General features: G+C 36.9%; 1 protein-coding gene across 3 annotated transcripts in view; it reads right to left on the bottom strand.

The window, feature by feature from the left end:
• Positions 1 to 4,362: 4,362 nt before the first annotated feature.
• The window catches only part of p2rx1 (purinergic receptor P2X, ligand-gated ion channel, 1), a 31,472-nt gene continuing 8,533 nt past the window's right edge, over positions 4,363 to 27,301 (bottom strand). The window contains exons 2-13 of one of the 3 annotated variants that reach the window (XM_053485840.1): positions 25,009 to 25,153; positions 21,725 to 21,796; positions 20,620 to 20,692; positions 16,701 to 16,785; positions 15,087 to 15,167; positions 13,601 to 13,742; positions 11,578 to 11,708; positions 9,756 to 9,846; positions 9,592 to 9,657; positions 9,155 to 9,250; positions 4,722 to 4,754; positions 4,363 to 4,621 (exon numbers count right to left, since the gene is read on the bottom strand). In XM_053485840.1, the coding sequence (XP_053341815.1) occupies positions 4,601 to 4,621; positions 4,722 to 4,754; positions 9,155 to 9,250; positions 9,592 to 9,657; positions 9,756 to 9,846; positions 11,578 to 11,708; positions 13,601 to 13,742; positions 15,087 to 15,167; positions 16,701 to 16,785; positions 20,620 to 20,692; positions 21,725 to 21,796; positions 25,009 to 25,153 (1,036 nt within the window). In that variant the 3' untranslated portion in view covers positions 4,363 to 4,600. Of the gene's footprint in view, positions 4,755 to 9,154; positions 9,251 to 9,591; positions 9,658 to 9,755; positions 9,847 to 11,577; positions 11,709 to 13,600; positions 13,743 to 15,086; positions 15,168 to 16,700; positions 16,786 to 20,619; positions 20,693 to 21,724; positions 21,797 to 25,008; positions 25,154 to 27,301 lie in introns of all 3 variants that reach the window. The other 2 variants (XM_053485841.1, XM_053485839.1) reach the window with 2 other exon arrangements.

The following is a 27,301-nucleotide window of genomic DNA, read 5'->3' as shown; positions in this document are numbered from 1 at the left end:
ACTGGGCACATAAAACATCTACAGTAAGTTTATTCGATCAACATTAATTCACATTTTTTTTTTATTTTGATGTGAAAACATTACATAAATTCTTTGCCAGCAGGTGCTAAGGTCCAGCCACATATAATCACATACTGTACAGCCTGTACATTAATCACACCGGATTGTTTTATGTTCGAGATTTTAGTGGGGCAATGTAAAGACACAGCATCGAACAAAATAAAGAGGTTATCACATGAGATCTACCTTCTAGTGAATAGTTCATGTTACTCTGTAAAAGTTTGTTGAGATTGGACATGAATGTACTTTAACAATGTACTGTACTGTACATCCATGTATAGTGAGAGAACAGAAAATCAGCACGCCATTACAGACGAAAAATGACTTACAATAGGTCAAACAATCCCGTTCCCTTAGTTGGTAAAGCTGGGTATTTGCAATATTTTATCACACCACCTCATTAGAAAAAAATGCTTGTCTGTGTTTCAGATGCATATTTTTTTAGCGCAGCTCAAAAACGCCACTCCAGAGACACATTAATAACCTACTGTAGTTAGTAGGGATGGGAATCACCAATCACCTCCTGATACTTTATCATGATATTAACCGATTAAAAAATAAATTTTTTTAAAAAAAGTATTGCGATTTTATATATATATCTCGATCCCATATTACATTTTCACCCGATTTTAAGTAATTAACTGTAGTCCGTTCCTTATGACATTAGTTTTCTCACTTAAAAAAAAAAACAATGTGGCATTTAAACAATACAAACTAACTTCAAATACAAGAGTTTACCATTTAACCTCAGCAGCATGTATCTCTGTCATCCTAAACAAACTTAGCAGATGATTCTCTCCTACCACACGGGATGAAAATGTTGAAATACTGTAGTTCAGAGTGCGCCACCTGTAGGATTACCTTCTCGACGTTTTACCTCCTCAAACGCCTCCAAAGTCTCAAAACTCAACGACAAGAAAACGCTCACTGTGGTGTGTAATCTGATTCACTCGCATAGTTCGGAGACGAGGCAGATCGGAGGCTTGAGCGTGCATGATTTTTGATAATGTGGTGCTTTTCTAGGAAGCTACGATCACTGTTCACGGCCAATCATGTAGCTAGCTACAAACGGTGCTACAGTACAAACCTTATCGCATCCTTCCTAATCACAGGAACAAACTGTATTAACTGTGTTTGATACAGCAGGTGCACATAGTCAGCATGTGAGTTAAACACAAAAGACGTACTGTATTGTCATTAACTGTCCTGTTCGCTGCCCTTCCTTCACTCTAGTGAATGCGTGGATGGCACGGTGTGATTTGTATTATACTGCTTGTTATAGTTCCCTTTTTGAACACTAAGTACAGTTATTAATTAATATAGATAATATATATTTTACAACATCTAGAAATGCGAGGAAATTTTAACGCTTTTGAGAAATAACAATACGAGAATGATAATCGAGCATACCTGATACTCAATGTTATTTCTGGTGAATATGATCAGCCAAGCACCTGCTGCTGAGCATGACCTATATTATATCTATTACACACATCTCAAATTATATAAGGCCTATAAAGGACATAAAATCGTATGTTTCATGATTTTAGACGTACATTATACAGTAGGATAATAAAACCAACAAACAAGGTAATTTTTACCCATAACAGTCCTAGAGCAGTAAGACTGGATGGAAAGCACTGAGGCCTGATGATCACTTTAAAATCTTAGCTGGGTCAATAATCACTTTACTGTCCGATAAGGTCAGTTCGCCTACCAATATGGCGGCAAGTGACCGTGATGACATACAGTACGGGTTCAATCTGTTGTAACATACTGTACACATGGCAGCTATTATAATCTCTATCCGTACTGGCCCGCAAGTCAGAATTCAGTAGATTAGTATTACACAGCAGTTAGGTCCGGTCTATTATTTTGATTGAAAAGCAGCCTTATAGGAGCGATTATAGTATTTAGTATAAATGAGATGTTGGGGTTTACACTATATCCCTCGTCTCCTCTACACAAAAGTTCAATTCTCAGAGCAGTAAGACTGTATAAATTGGTGTACTTAACAGTACTGTAAAGTTTCTGACATCATCAGTGGATATAGCAATCTAGACATTTTCATTTGTATATATATACACATACAGATGCTCCTGATTGGCTGTAGAGCCGTGATTAATGTGAAAGCACTAAGTTCCTCTCATCCCTCCCCTCTGAGAGAGCTCGGCCAATCAGCTCTCTCTAGACCTCCGGCTGTGAGAGGTTACAGCATCACCCGGGAGTCGAACTCGCGATACAGATAAAAAAGAAGAACTTCAATCAACAGCAGTTTTAAAAGGGATTGGACACATGATTGTCTTACTCTATAAATTTCCTATTTGGAAAATGTTATATATAATGTAAATGATAGTATAAATTCATATCTATATAGATATATACAGTAGATATATCCCACGTCTATAACATACTGTTATACTAAATATTTGCATGGCAATATGTTTATTATTTATTTTACTTGCAATGTTTACATTGATCACAGTGCTGTTGAATTCTACAGTTGAATAAATTTCCTTTAATATTAGCCCTAACAGTTGGTTCCAGTTGGGTTTTAATAAAACAGAGCGTTTGAAACGTTATTGTTATAAACATGCAAGAGTTAATATGGTGAAGTTTGCTTTAAGGAAATGTTAATTTTACATTTTTGGGAGTGTCGTCTTTTTGTAACAGTGAGATTTAAAGATGTATTTTTTAATTGAAGTAAAATGTTTTTTTTTTTTTAAAAAAAGAGAGATGCTGCTGTGACTGTTATAATGAACATAATTATAGAAATCAACTTGTCTTGAGGACATTCCACTGCATATCTCACAACACTATACAACACAATATATATAATAATAAGTGTCTCATGTTAATAATATAATAAAATATTGATTATTTGGTGTGCTGACAGTCTAATTCCACTCAGCTGTTTTAGGCCGCGTTCTTCCCGGGTTAATATGCGCTGTAGCATTTGTGCAAACGTGTCTGATTATGTACTGTACTGTAAGTAAAATGTATTGTAGATTGAACACTGACGTTTTCGTAGGATCTGATGAGGTTTTGATACTGAGTCCTGTGTTACCAGGCCCCGGATTCACTGTGATCGGCGTAAAAGTGCTCTTTAAAGTGAGTGAGTGTGAAATGTGTAAATATGTTTGTTCGTCATGTGTAGTTAGCTAAAGTAGAGCTCTGTGCAAAAGTCTCCTCATGAGCCACTCCTTATTTCTTTATAATAAATTTACTTAAATTAATGGATTAAAATGAAAGTTTTTACTGTGACAGGCTGTGAAAGACCTGAAGACATTCAGCATCACCGGTGTACTAATCACCGGCCTGATCATCTGTCATCATCATGTTTTACAGTGAGTTACATCCACTTTACAAAAGTAAGTACACCCCTCTTATGCCAGCAAACATTTTAGTACTGTATATCTTCTCGGAAGGATAATATTAAAGAAATAAAACTTGGATGTATTTTAGAGTAGTCAGTGTGCAGCAGTAATAACAGTATAACAGTAAAATAACTCAGCAGGCAGACATTATTGTCAAAACAGCTGGCAACAAACATGCCTGACAACAGCTGTACGTACTCATCCATGCAAAGTCACATGACCTATTCATCATGTTCATGTGTTTGTCAGTGGCCGAGTACGTCTCCAGACCTGAACCCGATTGAGCACCTATGGGGCGTCCTTAAGCTGAAGCTCCATGTGTCTCACATCCAGCAGCTCTGTGATTTCATTATGGAGGAGTGGAAGAAGATCCCAGCAACAACATGTGCAGCTCTGGTGAATTCCAGGCCCAAGAGGATTAAGGCCATGCTAGATAACGATGGTGCTCACACAAAATTTTGGACACTTTGGGGGGTTTTGACATGTTTACCTAGGGTGCACTTATTTACGTTGCCAGGTATTTAGACAATAAAGTCTGCATGTTGAGTTTTTGTTAGAGGTCAGTAAATCTGTACTGCTATACAAGCTGCACATTGACTACTCTAAAGATTTTTATAGTATTGTCCCTTGGGAACAAGACAAAAACTTAAGTCCTTGAGGACGTCTGGATAAGTATTGCTGAGGACAATATTAAAAATGCAAGAATGTCTGGATCTTTGTAAGCAAAATATGAAAAAATGAGGGGGGCTCAAGACTTTTGCACAGGACTGTACATTAAAATAAAAATCGCTGGCAGGAAAAAGGGCTGAGAGTTGTGTAGTGTGCACTACATGGGGTCTGAAATAGTCACACTGATACAGAGGTATGATTTAAATGCACATCTGTTCATTTTGTAGTTAGTATTAAAAACGTTTACCATGACTATTCAAAGAAATCAGTAATAATGTAAATGTTACACTCAATTTCTTTGCACTTTGGGGTCTCTGGAGCTGCTGGCAAGAGGAGTGATATTTTGATGAAGTGTGTGGGTGTGTGGGTAGGGTGTGTAGTTCATTGGCAGTTCTCTCAGGCAGATGTCACCTCTGTTCCCGCTGGTCCAGTGCCGTGAGCTGAGTATACAGTATGTGTCTTTTTTTTTTTTTCTGACGCTCTTGTCGAGGACCTCATTTTTCTTGCGTTGGCTTCTTTGCAAAAGGAAAAGCAGAATGTCCATGATGATAATGAGATGGGAAATTACCTTGTTTTTTGTTGTTGTTGTCAACCAATTTGTATAATGCGTTTTACCTTTTCTTGGTCCATCTCCACCGAATCTGTTTCCTGCAGAGCGGCAGAAATGAGCTTTTATTGTCACAAGCACACAGTCACTTTCAAAACCAGCACGTGCTGAACAACATCAAGACCTGAAAGAGCGTGATGCTGAACAAAACAGGGACTGGGCAATTTAAATGCAAGATGTTTAACAAGAATTTACATTCAATTTGGGTTTTGTTTCTCTCTCTCCTTTTTATCCCTCCACTGTCGCTCTCACTTTATCCTCTCTCTCTCTCCTCAGTAGAGGTGCTCTGAGTTCTGCAGGATAAGTTGATCTCTCAATTTGTCACTCTTAGAAAACGATGGGTTCTGTCAGCGCACTGTTGCTACGGTAACTGTTGCTTGGGGGTTTCTAAGGAAGTTTCTGTTTTACATGTCCTAGAGGCTAAAGAAAGTATTTCTGTCTGCATGCACACACACGCAGACAAACACTCATAACACCTACACTCAGAAGAACCCTCAGGGTAGAGAGTCACATATTAGATATTAGCACATCAATAATGCACCGCCATGTAGTGTGGGAATGTGGAAACATTAATAGGTCAGTTACGGTTATCATAGTCTGATTCATCGTCTCTATACTGTAAGTGCTTAGAATAACTGGTAATAAAATGACTGTTGTGATTGGCTGAGAAGAGAACATTACTTAGTTTTATATATATACTGTATAGATATAGCAAATGTTAGGTGTTAATGAGATCTGATTCCAGGGGAGCTTGCAGGAGTAGCAGCCAAACAATAAATAAATATATACAGTATAGTATAGTATAGTATAGTATAGTATAGTATAGTATAGTATAGTATAGTATAGTATAGTATAGTATAGTATAGTATAGTATAGTATAGTATAGTATAGTATAGTATAGTATAGTGTGTGTATATATATATATATCTTTGTTTTCTTCAACAGTCCAAAGACATGCAGACTAGGTAAAGTAGCGTGTGTGTGTGTGTGTGTGTGCCTTGTGATGGATTGACATTTTTCCAATCCCCTAAATCTCCTGGGATAGGCTCCAGGCCCCCCGCGACCCTGTATACAGGATAAAGCGGTGTGAGTGAGTGAGAATTTTAATTATAGCTTGTGTTCAGTTGATCTATGCTAATTAGCTATTTATCAATTTAGCTTTTTTTTTTTATTATAGGTTATTTCCATAACCGTAAACATACTACAGTAAGTGTGCTGTATGGCTCTATTATAAAAAGGGGTACTGGAATACTATCCAATTTTTTTGGGGGGGTGCGGAGGGTGCGGAGAGGGGGGGGTTGTTTTCTTTTTGGTAAGAGGGCTGACCAGTTTTCACCATTAAAGGAGATAAGCAAACGGTGTGTTTAACAGGATGTTTAGCTTCGTGTTTCAATTTCTCAAGCACCTAAAATGTTACACACTGGTTTCTTGTAACAGTAGAAAAGACCTTTAAACTGACACTAGATTTGATACGTAATTCACTATATGGCCAAAATACATGGACACTGGAGCATCATTTCTATAGTGTGTGGGTTTGTTTCAAACTGTTAAGGCAACGTTGGAATCATACACTCGTCTAATATGAAAATGTCCTCGTGCACTAAATGATGTGATCTCAACTTCACTGAACACCATTAGGATGTATCACAATGCCAACCGACCCAAATTGCTCGTAGAGTGTAAATGAGTGTGTGAGTGTGTGTGTGTGTGTGTGTGTGTGTGTGTGTGCCCTGCAATGGATTGGCACCCTGTCCAGGGTGTACCCCGCCTTGTGCCCTAAGCCTCCTGGGATAGGCACCAGGCCCCCCGCGACCCTGAATACTCTACATGATAAAGCGGTATAGAAGATTAGGATTGAGGCATCAATAGTGTGATAGTCAGGTGTCCACATACTTTTGCTCACCCAGAGCATTTTTATATAAAAAACTTTCAGGACCGAAAACAACATCATACTTGTCCTTCTACAAACCCACGCGTTGTATTACTGCCATAAAAACTGTATATTACTTTAATATATTAAAAATGAAAAATCCTTGAGAATTCCAGAGAATATGTCCATGCACTTTTTAAAATCAGTTTACAGCTTAAAAGCCCATTAGCATCAAATATGTTAAGTAAACCACTCAGACACATAATATGGCTGATATGAATGTTCAGAGCGACTAAATGGGTTTGCTTGAGCATGGTGTTGGAGAGGTAGAAGGAAAAAAAAAGATATTACTGTACATCTCAAGCAAATCCTTTCTGATATTCTATGCGCCTATCATTTTACATGGTTTTATTCTTGATAAAATAATCCGCTTACACTTTGGAGGATCTTTCCATGCATGCAGTCTTATCACTGTATCACTGTTTAGAATCAGCCAGTTCATTGAGATGACAGATATACTGTAATTGTGCTGAGCTCATTCGCTCAGACTCATCTTCCTCATTTTTGTTCCTGATTGCAACAGAATACACTGGCTGGGCAGAAAATAAATAAATAAATAAATAAATAAATTGACCCACTTCAGAAGGAGCCAAAATTATTGGCCTGCATTAAGTCCTGAAAACAGTTAGGGAGATTTAAAATGACTGGAATTGGATTGATTGCATTTCCATACACGCATGATGTAATGAGAAATCAGAGCATTGGGATTAAACAGCTGTGTGGCCATCAAAAAGCACTTGGTACTGAGACTGTTCAGAAAAATGCTTCAGTTTGCTGGTGAGGATGAAGATTGTACTGTGGTCTGTTCCTCTTCCTGAGCGGTGTGAGCATCAGGGCGAGAAGGGGAGCACATGAAGCGATGATCCCATCATTCATAGTGCCCGCTGTACAAACCTCTGGAGGGTAGCTTCACTCGGTCAGGTCTAGACTCAGCAATGTTATGAGGCAATAAAATGAGGTCAGCCGATGTCCTGAATGTCCTGAATGACCAGATTATCATATCAATGGAGTTCTTCATCTGTGCTGGAACAGGCGTACTATTCCAGGACTTAAACTGTGAAAGTGTGGTTCTAGGAACATGAGAAATCCTTCCTACACATGAACTGTACACCTCACTGTGCATCCGGATCAAAGCTTGGTTTGGTGTATATAAGATAATGTACTGCCACTTATGATTTCAAATATGATTTTTTGATATTTAGGTAGGTTTCAACCTGTTTTTACATTACATCCCTTGTACATCTTGTGGCTTTGTTTTTCACTTTAATCAGGGCACCATGACCTGACGATTCAGTTCAGCTTAATTGAGTTTTATTTCTGTCGCACTATAAACAGCAACTTTAAATGAATCGGGATGTAGATTTAAATCCGTAATGAGCAAGTCGGAGGTGACAGTGACGAACAAAAGAGAGAAGAAGACTGACTGTTGCATACATACAGTATATATATATATAGGAAATACTGTATATCCCATCCACACCTCATATCAGCTTGATAAGTTAATGATGTGAGTGAGGGGTCTTAGAGCAGGACTTTTCTTGTCATACATGTAGGCAGAGTGCCATCTAGTGGACACTGGAGGAAAGGCACCAAGTTTGTGTCATATAGTGGATTTATGATCCAAATAAATGCTTTTTTTTTTCTTTTTATATCTAAGAATATACAGGCATTATATACTGATTTACAATTGTATGGACATATTTCTGAATAGGTGCTGTTTCTGTTTAAAATAGTATAAGCAGTCACTTTGGGTTCACAAGGATTTTTATAATTAGTATACTGTAATAACTTATTAAATAGTATTTATTTATTTATTTAATTAATTAATTAATTATTTATTTGCTCTCTCTTTTTTTAAACAAAAATGTTCTAAATGAAATTTACAAATGTTAAAAGAAATGATCAGAAACTGTAATCCAACAAATACACTTAAAGACAAAAAAAGGTAAGACATGGCTATTCACATTTAAATTTATATCTGGACATTATATACAGACAACATTAAAAATTAAAAAGATATGTATTAACGAATAAAGATGTATAAATTTGAGAAAGTGATGATTTTTTTTTTTGTTTACCTTTCCACAAAATTGTAGGCTCATAATTATATGTACAGTAGATAAGCCTTAGGTCTGTGCATGTGGAATATTTTAGAGAATCATTGCAAAACTGTGTGATTTTGTAACCCACAACCTGTTCGATGTTGATTTACTGTGGGTACTGTACTGTACATGGCATATTTTAGTTGTAAGATCAGTCAAATATGAACCATTTGGTAGATACAACCAGGTTTCGCATTTAAAACAATCTTGTTATTAAGTGAAATATACTGTAGAATAAATGCATACTACCGTACTAGCTACAGTAGACTACAGCTCTACAGCATAAATGATCCACCTAAACATATTACATCATGTTTTTTATCTCATTCTACAAAGAGATGGCAATAAATCACAGAGTTTAAAAAAAAATTGTGATGTCTTGACCTCACCCGCTTGGAGGAATGCTCACCTGATTAATCAATGGTGTGGATTTAAATTTCATGTTCTTATAGAAATCCTTCTTTGATAAAAAGTTCAGTAGAATTACATCACACACAACGGTGGCCTGGGAAATAAAAAAAGAAAAAACGGTTGTGTTAAAGTCGTTCCCTAGTCATACAGTATCTCTGTTCTGTATCTGATCACAGGGAGCTTAGTAACTTCCTTCTTAACATAAACTACCTTTATAAAGCTACTACAGGTCATGATCATGGTTGTCATGTTACACGATATCAATCATTCTTAATGCATGTTCGGTCAGAAAACCAATGGAATCTGCACGCTGTTAATATGAAATGGGTGGAATGTGTCTGACATTTGGTTTATAAACATAAGGAGGTGCAGATGAAGTGTGTGTTGTGTTTAAGGATCGCCTCTGGTCATATGATGGCTGTCTGTGAGACTTACCACGCCGAAGATCCCCACTCCTGACCCTATAGCTGTCAGTGTTGGGATGATGTCAAATTTTCTTGCCTATAACGAAAAATAAAGCAGTTTTCAGTGACAGTCAGGTGTGTGTGTGTGTGTGTGTGTGTGTGTGTGTGTGTGTGTGTGTGTGTGTGTGATCTTACCTGTCCGTACACAGTGATCTCAATGTAAAGACCAAACACTTTCATGAGGGTTCTCTTTTGTATTCCGCTCTCCGTGTAATATTTTGCTGTTCTGAAACATCAATACAACTACTTTAAAGATTCAAGCTTTTAACTGTACTGTAGTGTATATACTGTACATGTCAGCATTAGTACAAGCTGATTATTTTTCTAAAGCACCACATCACAACAGTCTTATTCTATTTCATGGTGTTTGCCAGGAAATACAGTTAGTTAATTTATTAATTGATGTATTTTTTTTATTTATTCATATTTAAATTAATGACAGTTTTCTTTGATCCCATAATATTAATAAAACAGTTTGCTCCTCAATGATCTCCGCAATGATATGTTTTCTCAAATTGCTTATACTGGTGTTCAACTCGAACAAACATTCAAACATATTTCTACTGATCTGGCTAATATTAGTTTCACTTCTGTCCTATTAAAGAGGAGCTTATAATAAGGGGACATAAAGGAAAATTATCATGGTGTTTTGTTTCTTTACTTTATATATATATATAAAAGAAATGTTCTCATGCACACCAACATAAATTGGTAGTAAAGTCCATATTTCTAATACACGTTTATTAAAAGAATTGTACATGTATCAGCTTCAGTTTCTGTATTATAGTTTCTGTATTAAGTTTTATAGTCATATGCACAGTAAAGAGAGATGTATTGTACAATGAAATTCTTTCTTTGCTGTCCCCCTAATGAATGCCACTAAGAAAAAGTAGAAAATAAGCAATAATGAAATTAAATATGGGTATTAGTATAGTAGTAAAGGATATGGGCACCCAAGAATAGGTTATCTATGTGTGTATTTATTGTATAGGTTATTATATATATATATATATATATATATATATATATATATATATATATATATATATATATATATATATATATATATATATATATATATATATACACACACACACACACACACACACACACACACACTGTAAACAGACATAGTGTGCAAATTATGCAAGTGTTTGTAAAAATCCAGTATATACAGTATGTATGTAAAAAAAGAAAGTCAGCAGTGTGTGTGCAAAGCTGCAATGGTTTTTGCAATGGTTCAAGTGATTGTGCAAATGATTGTTCGTGATTATTATTGTGTGGATGATTGTGCAAAGTCTGCAATGCATGTCCAAGATCTGTGTCAGTAGTTAGAAACAGTTAAAAAGACCATGGTTGCACACTCCTGTCAGTTCTTTATTACACGGGAAAATTAAAGCAAATATTTAAATTTCAAGGCAGTGACAGCCAGGGATGGAATGCACATCTTCGGAATCCAGATGAATCCGTGCCTCCAAGTGTATGCTGCAGCATATTCCAGGACGTCGTTTGGGACGTCGCGGACCTCATGAACGGCCTCTGAGAGGTCCTGATCTCCTTCCATGTGATTTTTGGTGAGGAGGTGTACAGGGCAAAGCCTCGCACACTGGAGGACTTTGAGGCAGTAGACGTACATGTGCAATTCCATTTTAATAAACTTGTATTGGAAATATTATTACCAATTTTTAATACTAGTTTTCACTTTTTATCAGTGTATATGGTTTTAATGGATTTAAAAAGATTGCATAAACATGCACAAAAAAATATATTAGCCGAGGAATTAAAATAAATGATAGATTATTGCTGTTTGTGGCTTTAAAAAACCTTATGTAACTAAAAGGTTACATAAAAGAATAAAAAGCTGTGAAGTCTCATGCCCATGCCTGTTTAAAGAGGTGAGTCAGCTGACACCAGTAACCTGCAGGATCGGTGACACTACACTACTTCTTTCACCCACCTGAAATTGTAGCCCACCGACGCTTGGGAGCTGTTTCCGTAGAGACCTTCAAACTGGTACACGGGTTTACATTTTTCAATACGTAGATCCAGATTGCACTGCCATCGAATGAGGATCCCTATTGAGCCACCCTGCCAGAGAGTAGACCAGCGTTAGCTTCTCCTGCCTGTTTCATTTCCCCCAGTTTATAATAACAGAACATGATAATCACTGTTTGTGTGTTTACTCATATTTGAATTCCAGACAGATTATGATCCAAATTTCACATTTTAAGCTTCTAAACTTTCCTTTTCCATCTAAACTTTGAGTCTTTCTTTTTAAGGAAATAAATTATAATAGAATTTTATTAGACTTTTAAATAAAATTATAAAGATAGGTCAAAGTTTAGAAACTGTTAGTTTTAGTGTTGTGCTTTTGTTTTTCTTTTAAAAGGGAAGCTGAATTAAAAGTTCTCATTAAAATGTTTAATTCTAAAACAATTCGAATCTGATTTGAAATAAATCATTTTATGCTCCAAAAACTTGAAAGCAACTCCATCTGAGTGGTTAATTATCGATTTTATTACTCCACCTTTTACATTTTCCCTGGCTTTACTTTTGTTCCACATTTGTTGTTACTGTACTTCCAGGTTTCAGACTCAAAGTTTAAAATTAATGAAAGGTCCCGGCCCCGGGCTGGGAGAGATGTTCAAACACACACTCAAACATGATGTGTCTGAGGTTCTCTGTTTAAAGAGAGCATGGTAAAGCTTTTTTGGCCAGGTGCCCAGTGTCACGTTCGTTTCATACATCAATTTAACCCGCCGGTAACATATACAGTGACAGTGCTGTGCAGAAGTCTTTGTAAATGCAAACAACTGCTGTAGGGGCGTCGAAATATTCAAAAGTTCAAAAATACTATAAAAAGCAGTAAACAGTCATTTATAAGCAAAATCAATTATCAATCATTTGCTTAAAACATAGTCTCAGGTCCACTTAGTGCAGTTATCTGGAAATGATCTGCCTAGTTTTTGCTGAACATCCTGCAGAACCAGACACAATCCTTCTGAGGACGCATCTGATTACATGCAAAACCCAGAAGCTCTCTTGCTTTTTTTAGGTCTGAAAAGTGGTCTTGTACATAATATTCTGCATTCTTTTCCAGCCTACATATTTTAAAAATTAAAAGTTTATTTTGAATGTAGAAACATTTTTTTGCACAGGACTTCTAAGACCTGATTCATACAGTACCTTGCAAAAGTATTTATACCCCTTGAACTTTTCCACGTTTTGTCACGTCTTGTTACAACCACGAATTTAAATGTACTGTATTTTATTGGGATTTTACTGTATGTGATCCAACAACAATAAGTGACACATGATTGTGAAGTGGAAGGAAAATTATAAATGGACTTCAAAATCCAGAGGAACCAATAGTCTTCAGAAGTCAATTCATTTGTAAATAAAGTCTACCTGTGTGTAATTTAATATATCACTAATAGATCGGTGTAATTATCTATTAGTCATGCACTATTATCTGGCCTTTATGGAAGAGTGGCAGGAGGAAAGCCATTGTTGAAAGTAAGCTATAAGAAGTTTCCACATGGCTTGTCACAAACTGCAAACAGGAACTTTTTTTTTTTTTTTTTTTTACATTATGGCCAGATTTTTTTTTTTTTTAATTAGGTGACTTCTGAAAGCTATTGGTTCCATTGTATTTTAATTAGTGCTATCAAAAATGTTTATTATTATTGATCTATTATTTCCTTCCACTTCACAATTATGTGGCCACTTCATGTTGGTCAATCACATAAAATCCCAATAAAATACATTTACATTTGTGGTTGTATTGTGACAAAATGTGGAAAAGTTTTTTTTTTTACTTTTGCGAGGCACTGTACTGTACATGCTGTATAGATTATATATTGTTAAAATAATGAATCATTTTCAAATGCATTGATTTGAAAATCTCAAGAATTGAAAGCTTTAATGAGCCTGAAAACATCCACACTCTAATCAAAGCCAGATGTGCATATGAGACCTACCACTTGAGCAATGTCTGAGAACTTGAAGCCGGAGAGGTTGACGATGTCTCCGAGTCTGAAGATAGGACATAGTGGTTGATTACTTGGATCAAACACACAGGTTTTGAGGTAAGTTGAATCCACGCCTTCCACTAAATTACTCCTGCAGAAAGCCAGAAATGGAGTAACAGAATTAAACACTGCACAGCTTTCAGAGATCCAGTACTTTGGCTTAGCCAGGGTTAGTATTGATGTTTCGCTTAATTAGTAAGCTTTCTGGGTTCCCAGTTCAATCATCAACTTGGATTAATGTCTGTTCACTGTGTCACTGTGTGTGTTCTTCCACATTGTTTGATTGACTGGCATCCCCTTCAAGGTGTCTTCCTGCCTTAAGTCAAAAAACATTATATGACCCTACTGTACTTACTGAATCCTTATTGAATTCCTTAATGAACATTAGTGTTACATTAAATTCAGGATTAGAATTGAAAATCCATCACATTGTGATTGTTATTCGATATCAAATGCTTTGCATACCATATCCAAATAGAAATGTGGTTAATCATACAGTAGCTCTGACTAAATCCACCATTACAGTAAGTACAGGTTATATTTTCTGATAAAGTGGATCACACACAAGGTTACTGTAGAATATACCCTTTTATAGAATAAAAGTCAATCTCAGGTCACTGTGAACATACAATCCCCAAATCACATCAAAGGAAGTATATCATAGCCAGTCCACCTATAATGGACAGTGGTGTGAAATAAAATAGAAAACCTGGCTCTAACATGGACAGAAACTATAAACAGACAGATGCAACCTGGGACCACAATAGTAAAAATATCAGCTGACCATTGTGTTGCTCTAGATATTAACAGGGTTACTCTATTTTTACATTCAAACCCTACACTTCTCCTCTGGACCTTTGGTATATCAGCTATTTGTCACAGCATCTAACAAACAAACCTAATGCACAATGGGCATATACACTGATCAGCCAAAATTACCACCTTAAACCCTATTATCAATTTTACACGAGTTAATCTGCTGACAGGATCAAGCGCACCCGGGGCTCATTCATACCTGTGGGGAGAAAAAGGGCCAGGCCGTTTCATCCGATCTCACAAAAAAGGCAATTTCAATGAATTTAAATTTGAATGAAGTTAACAAGTCAATGCTGGCCATGATGGAGAAGCACCAGAACACATAGTGCACCACAGCCCATTGCTGGCTCCAAACCCCCTGGACATGACATCTATTTATAGGAATACAGATGCCAGTTACTTATTAACCATATTAACCTTGGAGCTCCAGTGCAAACACTTGAAACAGCCATTACACACCATGGTAAATTTATATTCCAAATAAGTGTCTAATTAGGTAGATTTAATTTCTAAAAAAAACGTTATTTTAATTTCTGCGGTCAAAGTCAAATGAAAAATCTGAAAAGTGTGACCTGCATTTGTATTCAGCAAAAAAAAAAAAAAGGACACATTTTTTTACCTCACGACTTTAAACTCAGGAAAGGAGATTGAGTTCTTGATGAACAATGTGAAATTCTCAGCAGCAGCCAAAAGTGGAGGACTTGGGGTGAGAGAGAGAGAAACATGTGTCATAGAGATATACTCAGATTTAACAGTTTATATCCAAATGTTATGTTAATATTTATGTAAAGAACGTTAAGTGTATTAATTCGGTTACACAACAGCTCGAATATATTTTCTCGACTCCCAACCCGTACAATTTTTACTATAGTATAGAAACCAAGGTACAGTAGTCTGCTGGAACCTGTTGCATGGTATATAGTGCCGTAGTATTTTTGACTGTACCATGATACTTATTTACTGATATAATACATGAACTGTATCACACTATATGTTATGCATAGTTACAGTATTTTCTATAGCTTGGTACCACTGCATACTGTAGATAAAACGTTAATTACATACCATAGTGTATGTATTATATGATACCAGTAGTATGTATGAACATGTCTAATATGATACAGTAAGTACAGTACAATAGCGTATTAGATACCTCCTAAACTTTGGTAGCCAATAAGTACCATGGAATTCACCAAAGTATTAGTATTGGTATTCACCAAGGTATGGAACATTCGATAGTATTCGCATGGTACCCACTGAAATGCCATAATACCTACCCTGGTACTCTATAAAGTCCTGCACCTTCTACCTCAGTAATGAGTGAAGTAGCATGTGTGATACTATGGCATATTATGCTATGTACTAGAGTTTACCATAAAATACCATAGTACATATTGTACCACGGTGGCATGGTGGCTTAGTGGTTAGTACTGTTGTCTTGAACCTCTAGGGTCCAGATTTGATTCCTGCCTCGGGGGTCTGTGTGCGTGGAGATTGCATGTTCTTCCTGTGCTTGGTGGGTTTGCTCCGGGAACTCCGGTTTTATCCCACAGTCCAAAGACATGCAGATTATGCGCATGTGAATGTGTCACAAGTCCTACCACGGTTGTAAATATTGGAATAAATATAATGGTCACCATGGTAACTAGTTGGACTACAAAGGTTACTAGATGGATAGCTGGATATTGTACCAAAGTAAAAATTTATATGAGACAATCTTCCAAAGTAGAAGCTTTAGCAGATCCCAAATTCAATAGTGTCTAAATGATCCCTCATAGGCACTGTAAGTAATAAAATAATGGTGCCTGGTATGGAAAATGCAGACTAAAAAAGAAAATATCTTTTTTTTTGCTGTAAAATTAAACATGTAGCATAAAATCAAGAGAAAAATGAATAATATGATGATATTTGGCAAGCGTCGACCTAAACATCTAACAAAAGTCCAGTGCATTGTCAGTGTGAGTACAAGTTGTAATCACTAGTCCAGGATCACGAGCGTACTGTAACTGAGACACTCCTTCCTGAACAGTGCTTACTGTAGGTTTGTAGTTAGAGTGCACGTGAGGTGATTTTGGATATGAACGGTTTTGGCATCACGTCCCAAAGTCTGAATACATCAGAGTCAGATTACGATGATGTAAAACGCTGCATGTTGTATTGTATTGTGTACTACTGATGATTGTATTGTAATTGTGTAATAAGGCTTTATTAGCTTAAAGTGTAAAATTCCTACTTTGGTATCACACGGTCATCTTGTACAGGACACCAACTTTGGATCTCACAAGTGGTTTGGTTCACGCAGATCCCCGTCATGCGCCCTGGAGGAAAGCAAGTGTCATGTCAACAGGGGAGAATATGAATTCTGGCAAGATTAAAACCCCGAACAGGTTCGAGACGGTTTTAAAGTAGGTTTCAGTGTTAAGCTTGAGGGAGCAAGAGAAGCAAGATTTGAAATGCACACAGATGCACATGCATAAGCATGCATCATAAGGTGGTGTTAATTGCAGTTAAGTACAACACTTGTTCCCCCCCACCTTTCTCGTTTCTGGTATAGTTTTTCTGACCACTTCAGTACCGCAATTTTGCTAAGTTAAGCAAGGTTTACGTTACGCGTCATTTTTTTTTTCCCTGCCGTTTATATTTCATGATCGTTTTAACATTCATTTCACTCAGATTGGTGAAGTGTGGTACTGCCACAAACCTCTCTCATAGTTTACTTCATCTCCAGAGGGCTGAACAGTTGCATCTGCCTCGTAGCTCTCTGTAAAGCAAGATCGTTTAATTTATTTGCTTTTTGTTTTTTATTGATTTGCTTTTAAATAGCTGACTGTGTTGAGATTTATTCAGGGGTGTAGGGAAGGTGGGTAAACACACATAAATACATAGCTTATTAATTCGAAATCGCATTTACTTACCAAAGGCATTTTAAAGTTACAGATAGGAGTGAGCTAGTAAAGTATATTTGGTGTTCAAGTGAAACTGGGACTTTAGATTGAACATAGTTATTAGAGTAAAAACTACCCTTGTTTCTCTATATAATCCCCTGCTCGTGCTTGGATACCATCAAGGTTGACAGTTTTCTCCGTATCATCCCTGGCCTCCCAGAACCTCCTGTAATGGCCCTACCCACTGCACCACTTGCACATTACAGGAACTCTGCTGGGATTTAATGCCATATCCCGCATATAGGCCTGACCTCGCTCCAAGCCACTTTATCCAGTTGCGGCCATTAAAGGAGTTCCTGGGAGGCCAGGATTTTAGAAGTGAAACAAAAAGTCGGATCATAGCTTTGGCATACTGAAAAAAACGTTCTGTCTTGATGGTAACCAAGCACTAGGTAAACATTGGGATGAGTGCACTAGTGTAGCAGGAGATTATATACAGAAATAAAGTTTTTTTTTTTCCTGCACTTTGAAATGCCTGGTTTGCCTGATGTATTATACATCTATGGAATCAAATTAACATTGAATGATTATTAAATTTATTTTATTTATATATGTCTCCTTCACTTCATGGTAAAATTGAGGAACATTATTTGTTTGGCAACATATCTTTTGCATTTAATTTTTATTATTTTTTATTAGCTTTATTTTGGACATTTGTTATTTCTTATTCTGTTTAATGCTCATTATTTCTCATTCTATTTCTATAACTTTTTAAAGTAGGATAGGGAGAGAGGAACGAGGAATGGCATGTAAACGTTTTTCTTTGCATTATTATTATTATTATTATTTTTATTATTATTGTTATTATTATTATTATTATTATTATTATTATTATATTAGTAGTAGTAGTAGTATTGCTATTTTTAAAAAAGAATCTTTAAGTGGTCATGTAATGTAATATCTTAATAAGCCTGGATATTAAGGTAGAATTAAGTGTCAGGGTAAACAATAATCGTTAATTCCTATACTTATAGGTGAAGTTATCAGACAATGTTTCTGCTTCCTATTTGCAAAGAAAGGTGTTGATAACGATAAAGAGCTGGTCGTGAAGACACCTTTTGTAAATAAGGCGTGTATCCTTATGTAAATATGACAATGATGATGAGTAATCTGTGGTTAGCCTGAGTTTGTTTACATTTTTCATATATATATAATCTGCCTCGGATCAGGAACTAAAAGCCATCTTTTTCACAGAACATAAACATTCATGAGCCTGAAACTGTCACGAGGCATGTCGGATATCTGTCACCAGACAGCCGAAACTTTTTAAGCAATTTTAAATAGAGCAAGCTCAGTCTAAAAGGAAAGTATTGCCAAGCCCAAAAGAAGGTGCATGCATTGTGTAACATAAACTGGATCTGTGTTTGTAACATGTGGTGATAACATGTGGCTGTAGTAATATTAGTGTGGTGAAGAAAAAACCCTCAGTTCAAAATCACTTTGAATTTCATTTGCATTCGTTTTTTTTCAATGCGACATAACGCTGGATCATCATGACAAGACATTCTCTGAATAATATTAGTATAGAGCATAAGGTATGGATTTCAAGCCAAATCACAGTGTCCTGGAGGCAGAGAAACTAAATAGTTTTTTTTTTTTTTTTTTTTTAACATTTCAAAATCATATTAGAAATTTTGGAATGATGCAATATCTGTATCAAGTCTGTAATGGTATAAAAATATATACCTGCTAAGGAAAACAAATAGTCATAATGTAATGATATGCTAAAGCCATATAGATGATGATATACATGCATAAGACATTTTTATTGTTATTTTAAAAGTCTTTGTGTCTTTTTATATATAGTATATGCAAGACTATGATATTAATTGGGAGAGTTATATAGGAGTGTTACTGTGTAAATGGATATAACTTATGCATTATTGTACTCATCAGACATCAAACCTTTAATCATTTTTACATTTTAATTGTGCAGGATCAACAAATATACAGCTGCCCTGGAGAAGATGAGGTTAAGGGATTTGCTCAAGGGCCCCACAGTGGCATCTTGGTGGTGCTGGGGCTTGAACCCCCAACCTTCCGAACAGTAATCAAGAGCCATAACCATTTGAGCTACCACATGCCCCCAAATAAAGTGTCTTCTGCTAAAAGTGTAACTCTGGACTTTTTCTACCTTGGAGCCCTGGCTGGTTCGAACCTGCAACCATTTGAACCAGGGAGTGATCAGCTACATAAACTACAGGAACTCACATAACTTATGGGAACGCTTGAGACTCTTTACAACCATGGTAAGCATACAGTAAGAGCATCACAGAATGCACAACCTTAAATGTTCAACCTTGAGATTGGATGAGTTACGAGAGTAGTCCCTCCTACCAGAGAACACGGACAGGAATCTAAGGCTACAGTCGTCCCTAAAACTGTGTCCAGGGCTCCTTGGTGATGTCACTTAAGATTTTTTCATCTTGAGCATCCAATTTTAGCTCTGGACTTATACTGTATCTACTATATCTTAAGATCTATATCTTAAGATCTCATAATCGAATGACACGAACTGAAAGGCACTACTGGTTTTATTTAAATCAATGATTCTCAGCTCTGTTCCTGGAGGATGCATGTCTTGCATATTTTAATTTTAATTAGTTGATTTGTTAAATCAAGTGTGTTGGGAGCTGTGCAAACATTACAATGTGCATAGCAGGGGTCAGGAGCAGGGCTGAGAAACCCTGATTTAAAACAAAAGTGCACTACATTTTTATCATCTGTGTAATTAGTATTGCATAATGACAGATTTTTACTAAAGACATAAACGGGGGGGGGGGGGGGGTTGCATGGAGCTAGGGATCTTAGGGCATAAGGGGCAGGGTACCCATTGGCCTGGGTGCCAATCCATTGCAGGGCACTAATCTGATTTATCATTTTTAATCGAGTTAGTCGGGGCAAGAAGGAAATCATGTCCAGCCATACTCTGGCACTGGTGATCCAGCAAACAGGACATAATCTGATGAGGATGTCTAGAATGGAGCATCATATATGTTATAATAAAAATGAGTTATGCATGTTGCAGTATACATAATGCTATTAACATGAATTATGAACTATAGGAACTAGGGTGATTTTTTTTTTTCTAAACACACATTCTCATAATTGTTTTAGTTGCTCTGCCAACAGGCTTTATTATAATTGTTTTTCTGGAGCATGCAGATGTCTCATTTAAGGACGCTGAAGTCTCAGGCTGAGTTTTACCATTTCCTGTACGTTTATATTCGCCCTTCTTGCAATCTGTACTTGAAGTGCAGTTGTTAGATCCGTCCTGCAGCTGAAACACAGACACATTACTACAATTACAGTGACAACATAGGGGTAATATGTAAGGGTGTATGTGAGTGTACAGTATGTACTGTACATGTGTGCATGGATTAGGGTGGAGCTGAAGTCGGAAGCTGTGTAACATCCTGGCATTGAAATTGATTTGATTACCAAGGCATTATATTACTATTCAAATGGGCTTGAGAAGTATTTTTGCATTGTTGAAAAGACTGATGCAAATGTAACATCCAAATTAACTTTAACTCATTTGAGCAAGAGAGAGCTTAGAACATCTGTACTGTATTCACTATTGATAAACAAGAGAGGTGTGACTCACGAATATTGCTAGAATGTCTTTAGATAAACAATATGCATTATCAGGTGTGGGTGTGTGTGTGTGTGTGTGTGGTTAACTGTGAAACCTATAAAGTAAGGCTAAGCCAACCAGTTGACATCAGAAGTGGCTTATTTCACTGAATTATGTTGATAAGTCTGCAATTAAAGTGTCACATGTTCTCAGTATAAATACAGCTGTCTCTAGAAGGTTGAGCATACCTAAACTAAACAAAGGAACAATCATTAAAAAAAAAAAAAACGATCCTACTGACAAACTTAAACTACATTTTCCAATGGAAAAATACAATATACTACAAATGCAACTCTGTCTAAAGGACCAACAAGGTGACCAACATTCAGTGAACCGGTGAGGATGTGAAATAGTCTAATTGCTTATGCATTTGTAGTTTGTATTTGGAAAGAATTCCGTAAACTATACAGTATTAAGAGTTAATGGCAGTATAGTTTGTAACACTTTAAAAAAGTGTGGAAATAAAATGCAAGGGTTAAATACTTTTGAAAAGCACTGTATAAATAGTATTTGGTCTATTAGAGAAAGATGTGTGCAAAAAGGCAAATAATGGTGGAGATGAAAAGGTATAGGCAAATAAGAAGGAGATCATTGAGACAGCAAAGGGTAAAGCGGACAGAATGCTTATAAAGAAGAGAGAGAGAGAGAGAGAGAGAGAGAGAGATGTTTTCATACCTCTGGGCAATTGCCCTGTGACTGACCCACAGTCCTAATAAAATTCGTCATCACGACAAAAGATGAGCCACCCTTTAAAAAGAAAAAGAAATATACACACATATATATTTTTTTTCAATATTAGTTTATATATTTGAGCTTACAGTACATATTGATATTGTACCAGTTGGAATAGTAGCATAGAAGTGTATTGTGTTGGGTCAGGTATGTTGTTCTATGTAATGTTCTTTTAAAAGGCAGCTTGGAGGGAAGTATTGGGTTTATAGTGCTTGAGTGCCCCAGTTCGTAGCAACAGTTTCAATACCTGAGTTATTATCCATTATAAGTACAGTATAGTTTGACAAGACAGAAGTACTGGTACTAGGACCACCTGCAAGTAGAAGTAAGCTTTCTGATTGCACGGTACCTCTGGATGGCCTTTCTGTTTCATCATGTGCAGTGGGAAAAGTCTGCGGTGTGATCATTGATTCCAGTCTTTCATTTAAGGATAATACAGTATGATAGCATTCTTTTATTCCAGAAATATTGCCAAGATAACAAATGTGTTATCTTGGTGCTTTTATCACCTCTAGGTTGGATTATTGTAACGCCTTACTGTCTGGATTTTCAGCTAGGTGTATAAACAAGCTCCAGTTAGCACTAGAACATGAACATACATAATAAACACCTCATCCCTATCTTATCCACACCGCATTGGCTCTCAGTGAAGGTTTGCATTGATTTTAAAATACTACTACTGAGCTATAAAGCAGTAAATGGTCTCACTCCACAGTACCTGAGCAAACCTAAACCTACTTCATTTAAAAGATGCAGGCTGCTTTTTGGTACCTCGTATTATGTAAACTACACCAGGGGGCAGAGCTTTCTCTTACAAAGCTCCAAAGTTATGGAAAAGCTGTTTTAATAATGGCCGGGACCCAGACACAGTCTCAATGTTTACGTCTAGACTGAAAACCTATTTGTTTAGCCGATCTTTTGTGAATAGATTTGTTTTAGAACTCATGGACATACAGTATTATGATCAACTGGTATGTTACCGTGGGATGCTGTCTTTCCCTCTCTTATTGATTATTCAGGTTTGTAAACAGTGGACTGACTGCGTGTTTTACTTCCTAGGGTGAACTCATGTCTGTTCTTATTTCTGAGGATGTGTGTGGTGTCTGGGGACATTTCCACTTGACCGTGAAGATGCTCCTGGACTTGGCTGGAGCAGACAGCTCTTCTCTGATGGTTTGTGACTGCAGTTGCTTCATTATTCAGGGCTGAAATTCCCACCGAACGTTTTTTTTTAAAATATATATATATATATGAACCTCCATATTAACTTAAATTCCTTTCCAGTTATACTGAACTTTCAGCCTCCTAACACACAGTATGACCACAAATCTGATATCACCTAAATGAGGATGAGTTCTCTGTTAAGACTGGTTCCTATCAAGGTTTCTTTCTATAGCAGGGCATCTCAGGGTTATTTTTTCACCACTGTCATTATCAGAGACAATCTGAAAAGTATCATTTATACAAAGTTCCTCATACTTTTTGAACTAATTTCCATAATTTGAACAAAACTGAATTGAATTAAACTGAAGAGTAATGGTCTTGGCAACGTTCTTCAGGGATGGTTAACTTGAACCACACCATCATTGTACTCCAATGGGTCACCTTAGAGTAACCTCATAATGGTTGTGAACACTTTAGGACGTTATAGATCAGACAAACAAGCAGCAACATTCTGAATGCTCCTTAAGGAATATACTGCAAACAAATGGAGACCAGCAATAGAGTTGCAATAATGCGGTGATCAAGCTTTTCTTAGACTTTGAGCAGGTAAAGACCAATAAACAAATATTTCCCCATTCTTTTCCGTAGTTTGGTAACCAGCCAGTCCCCTAGCATGTGAAAGCTACCAACCAATGAGGGTGAAAGGGGCACATGGTTTCTCACACATACAGTACTCTCGATGCAAGGCAATCAGTTGAAATTGATGAAGTTAAAATCACATGTTAAGCATTATGAAAAAACTTTACAGCTTCTCCAAATTATGTGTTACTACTTATAAGAAATATGAGGCTGTACAGTATAGGTCTCTGCCACACTAATGCACTTATCCCAGTTTTTCACTAGTGCTTGGGAAGGGCTTCAATATAGGATGTTTTATTAGTACCGGAGCCATGATCAGACACCCTGCTTCACATTCCTGCTGGCCTCCCAGGAACTCCTTTAATGTTCCAAATATGTGGAAATCGCGTGTAAGGAGTGTACAGGGGGACGTGGCAATACCTCAGAGCCGAGCTCCTGTAATGTGCAGGTAGTGTTTGTGAAGGATTGGGTCTACAGTTCCCACAGACAGATACGTCTCTTCCACAAGTTTTCTGTTTATGTTTAAGGGTCAGACGTTCTACTCTGTGAATGTTCACGGGAATGACTGCAATAGATTGTGCACTACCTCAACCGTGATGGTCATTCACAGGTGTATGGCCTTCTTTAAAACATTTGCACCATGCAAATGTTTTACTGCGGCTAAGAGTCTCATCAACATACTGTGCTTGAAGTCATCTGTAAATGTGCTTGAAGTCATCTGTAAATGTCAATCTGTTTCTCTAATCACTTGAACACCCTTCGTGTGGTTCCACCAACATCCGGGATAGGTTGCCAGTTTAACATCAGATTGTATCTGTATTAGAGAGTGACGGTCCTTCCTCAAGGGTCCAACAGTGGCAACCTGGCAGCGTCACTATCACTAAAAACGAGTTATCAGCGATCATTATAGTTTGTATTTGGCTTCTTCCCCTTATTTTTGTTTTGTTTAGCTGACACTTTTGGAGTATATAAAGTAATATTACAAGTTTAGTAAAAATGATGTAGAAGATAATTTACAGACACAGCTTTGTTTGTTCAACAGTGACATTAGTGTGATTTTCTATCCTGATATGGCTTTGTTTAATTTGAGTCTTGCTTCATTTACCACTCCTGGCATTGCGCGTCTATTCTCACCTGACTTGTTTTGGTCTACCTAGTCACGCATGATGGCCTTTTTTTTTTTTTTTTTTTTACAAATTCACAAATCAAACTTTTAACATTCTTTTTTGCTGCATATTTTTATAATGCATATCTTTACATATATATATATATATATATATATATATATATATATATATATATATATATATATATATGCATCTTTGAGTGCGACAAAAATGCATTATATGCTAACCGCATTAGGTGTTTGCTGTTGTTTGGGCAAATTTTCTCCCGGAATGAAAGTTTAAATTATTTCCACTCACCTGATCAGGGAACACGTAATCAGCTACATCCCAAATCGTGTCCGATCCATTATTTTGTGTGTATGCTAGTCCTTTCATCTTGGTGAAAACTGAGCTTATAGCTGTGTCTTCCGACTGGTAGCCTTTCTCATAGATGAATACCCATCTACAAACAACATAATAGGCTTTCACTTTAATATCATTAAATTGAACAGGTGCACAGTACAACAGAATGCTTTACTGGTTACTTTGGATTGAGAGCAAAAGAATAACTTCAACTACAAAGGTCATTATGTACAAAAGATTTAACAACACATACAAACACAACGTGGCCATTAGTTTCATCACAACAGTATTCCAAATTAAACCAATGCATATACTGTATTTTAATCCGGAAATTAGCTGCGAACAGAAACCACATGATTAGTTAAATATAGTTCATCTAAGTGTCACTTTAATGACATAAAAGTGTATGTACACAAATACACATGTACTTAGGAGGGCCCATAACTGGTTGGATAACACACCTTCTGTAAACAAACAGCATTATTAAGATCAATCAAATTTAGAAGCAAAGCTATTGAAACAGGGTTTGGCTTCCAGGGTTTGGACCAAAAAAACAAAAAATGTTGAACGTCCAGCAAAGTGCTGTTAATTCTATCATTAAAATGAAAACTAATATGAGACTTCTCCAGAGTAGACTCTTTACTAAAGGTTGTTTAGTAAAAGCATCAAGGAACAATTAAGAAGCTGGAAAGATCTACAGCCAAGCTGGGAGATCACTTAAACTTGGTGAAGTTGCATATTAGAAATATGGTGGTGGGTGCATATTAAAATCTGTGTCGATTGTATGGTGTTATTGTTGGTCTTTTGGCTGCTTCCACCGAGGGGTGGCCAAAGCAGACCATCCGATCCACACAACATCTTGGCACAGATTTTACGCCGGATGCCTTTCCTGATGCAACTCTCCATTTTGTACAGTACGGGTTTGGGACCGGCACTGCATCCAGTGGCTGAAGTTTGAGTGTTGGATGGGAATTGAACCTGGGCAGGCGGATTGTACTGAGAATATGGAGTTAAAAAAAACAAAAAAATAATTAGAAAACTGAAAACATGTTTACAAACGTGCCACACAAATTGGCACAGAGTTCCCAGATTGGCATCAAACAATGCAAACAGAGGAATGAACCGAAGAATGAACTTCCCTGCCATTAATGAAACCAATAGACATTGGTTTCACTGCATTCAATCCACAATAAGCAGTCATGCTTTGTGCATAGAAGATCAAGGCCAGGAGAAATCAACAACAGCCAATATAATGTGCTGTCTATTCACATCTTTATTTGGAACCATTTACTCAGTTGCTATATTTGTATTTGGTTACAACTCTCCTACAAAAGAATTTAATGTAACCTATTTTTGTTGGTATTTTGGGCTTAACCTGTATTATGCTTTAGACATCTTTAATTAGAATATGCATAAACTTTTATTGCATATTTAGATTTCCTTCCTCCACAATACCATGGCGTCTCTTTTCTTGATTTGTAAATTCAATGTAATTTCCAGGAAGCTTTTAGGAGCGGGGGGAATACACTCACTCACTCATCTTCTATATCGCTTTATCCTGTATTCAGGGTCGCGGGGACCTGGAGCCTATCCCAGGAGACTTAGGGCACAAGGCAGGGTACACCCTAGACAGGGTGCCAATCCATCCCAGGGATGCCAAATAGCCTAACCTGCATATCTTTGGACTGTGGGAGGAAACCGGTTTACCCGGAGAGAACCCACCAAGCACAGGAAGAACATGCAAACTTCGAACACACAGAGCCTGGCCAGGAATCGAACCTGGACGCTGGAAGTGCAAGGCGACAGTGCTAACCACTACACCACCGTGCCGCCCGGGGGAATACTTCTTTTTGTTTTTTGTGAAATTTGGCCTTCCATTGTATTGTATTTTAACACAGCAGAGATTTTACAGAAGCCTCTGTTATTTTTACACCTCATCCCTATACCCTATGTCCTGCTTACAGTATATCTGTGTGTAGTGCATGGACTGCTGTTACATTCTGCAGATACATGAACAGGGATTCCATGAAAGGTAATGTTTGCATTCCTCATACAGATAAGACTGAGAGTAGCTTTAGGCTCTGGGTGAAACACAGCATTGTTCTAAGACCGGTGAGCAAAGTGGTAAGTTCCCAAAACGATACATCTAATCGTCAAACTGTTTAGAGCCGGGTGGCGGTTGGGTAAAATTGATCACAATACAACAATTCACATTGTCAAAAGTCAGCTTAAGCTGAACCAGGAGCTG

The sequence above is a fragment of the Clarias gariepinus genome, chromosome 24, assembly GCF_024256425.1.
Source record: "Clarias gariepinus isolate MV-2021 ecotype Netherlands chromosome 24, CGAR_prim_01v2, whole genome shotgun sequence".
In the NCBI taxonomy this organism is placed as follows: Eukaryota; Metazoa; Chordata; class Actinopteri; order Siluriformes; family Clariidae; genus Clarias; species Clarias gariepinus.
Note: the sequence above shows the minus strand (reverse complement) of the source record. Positions and strands in the feature narration are given on the sequence as shown.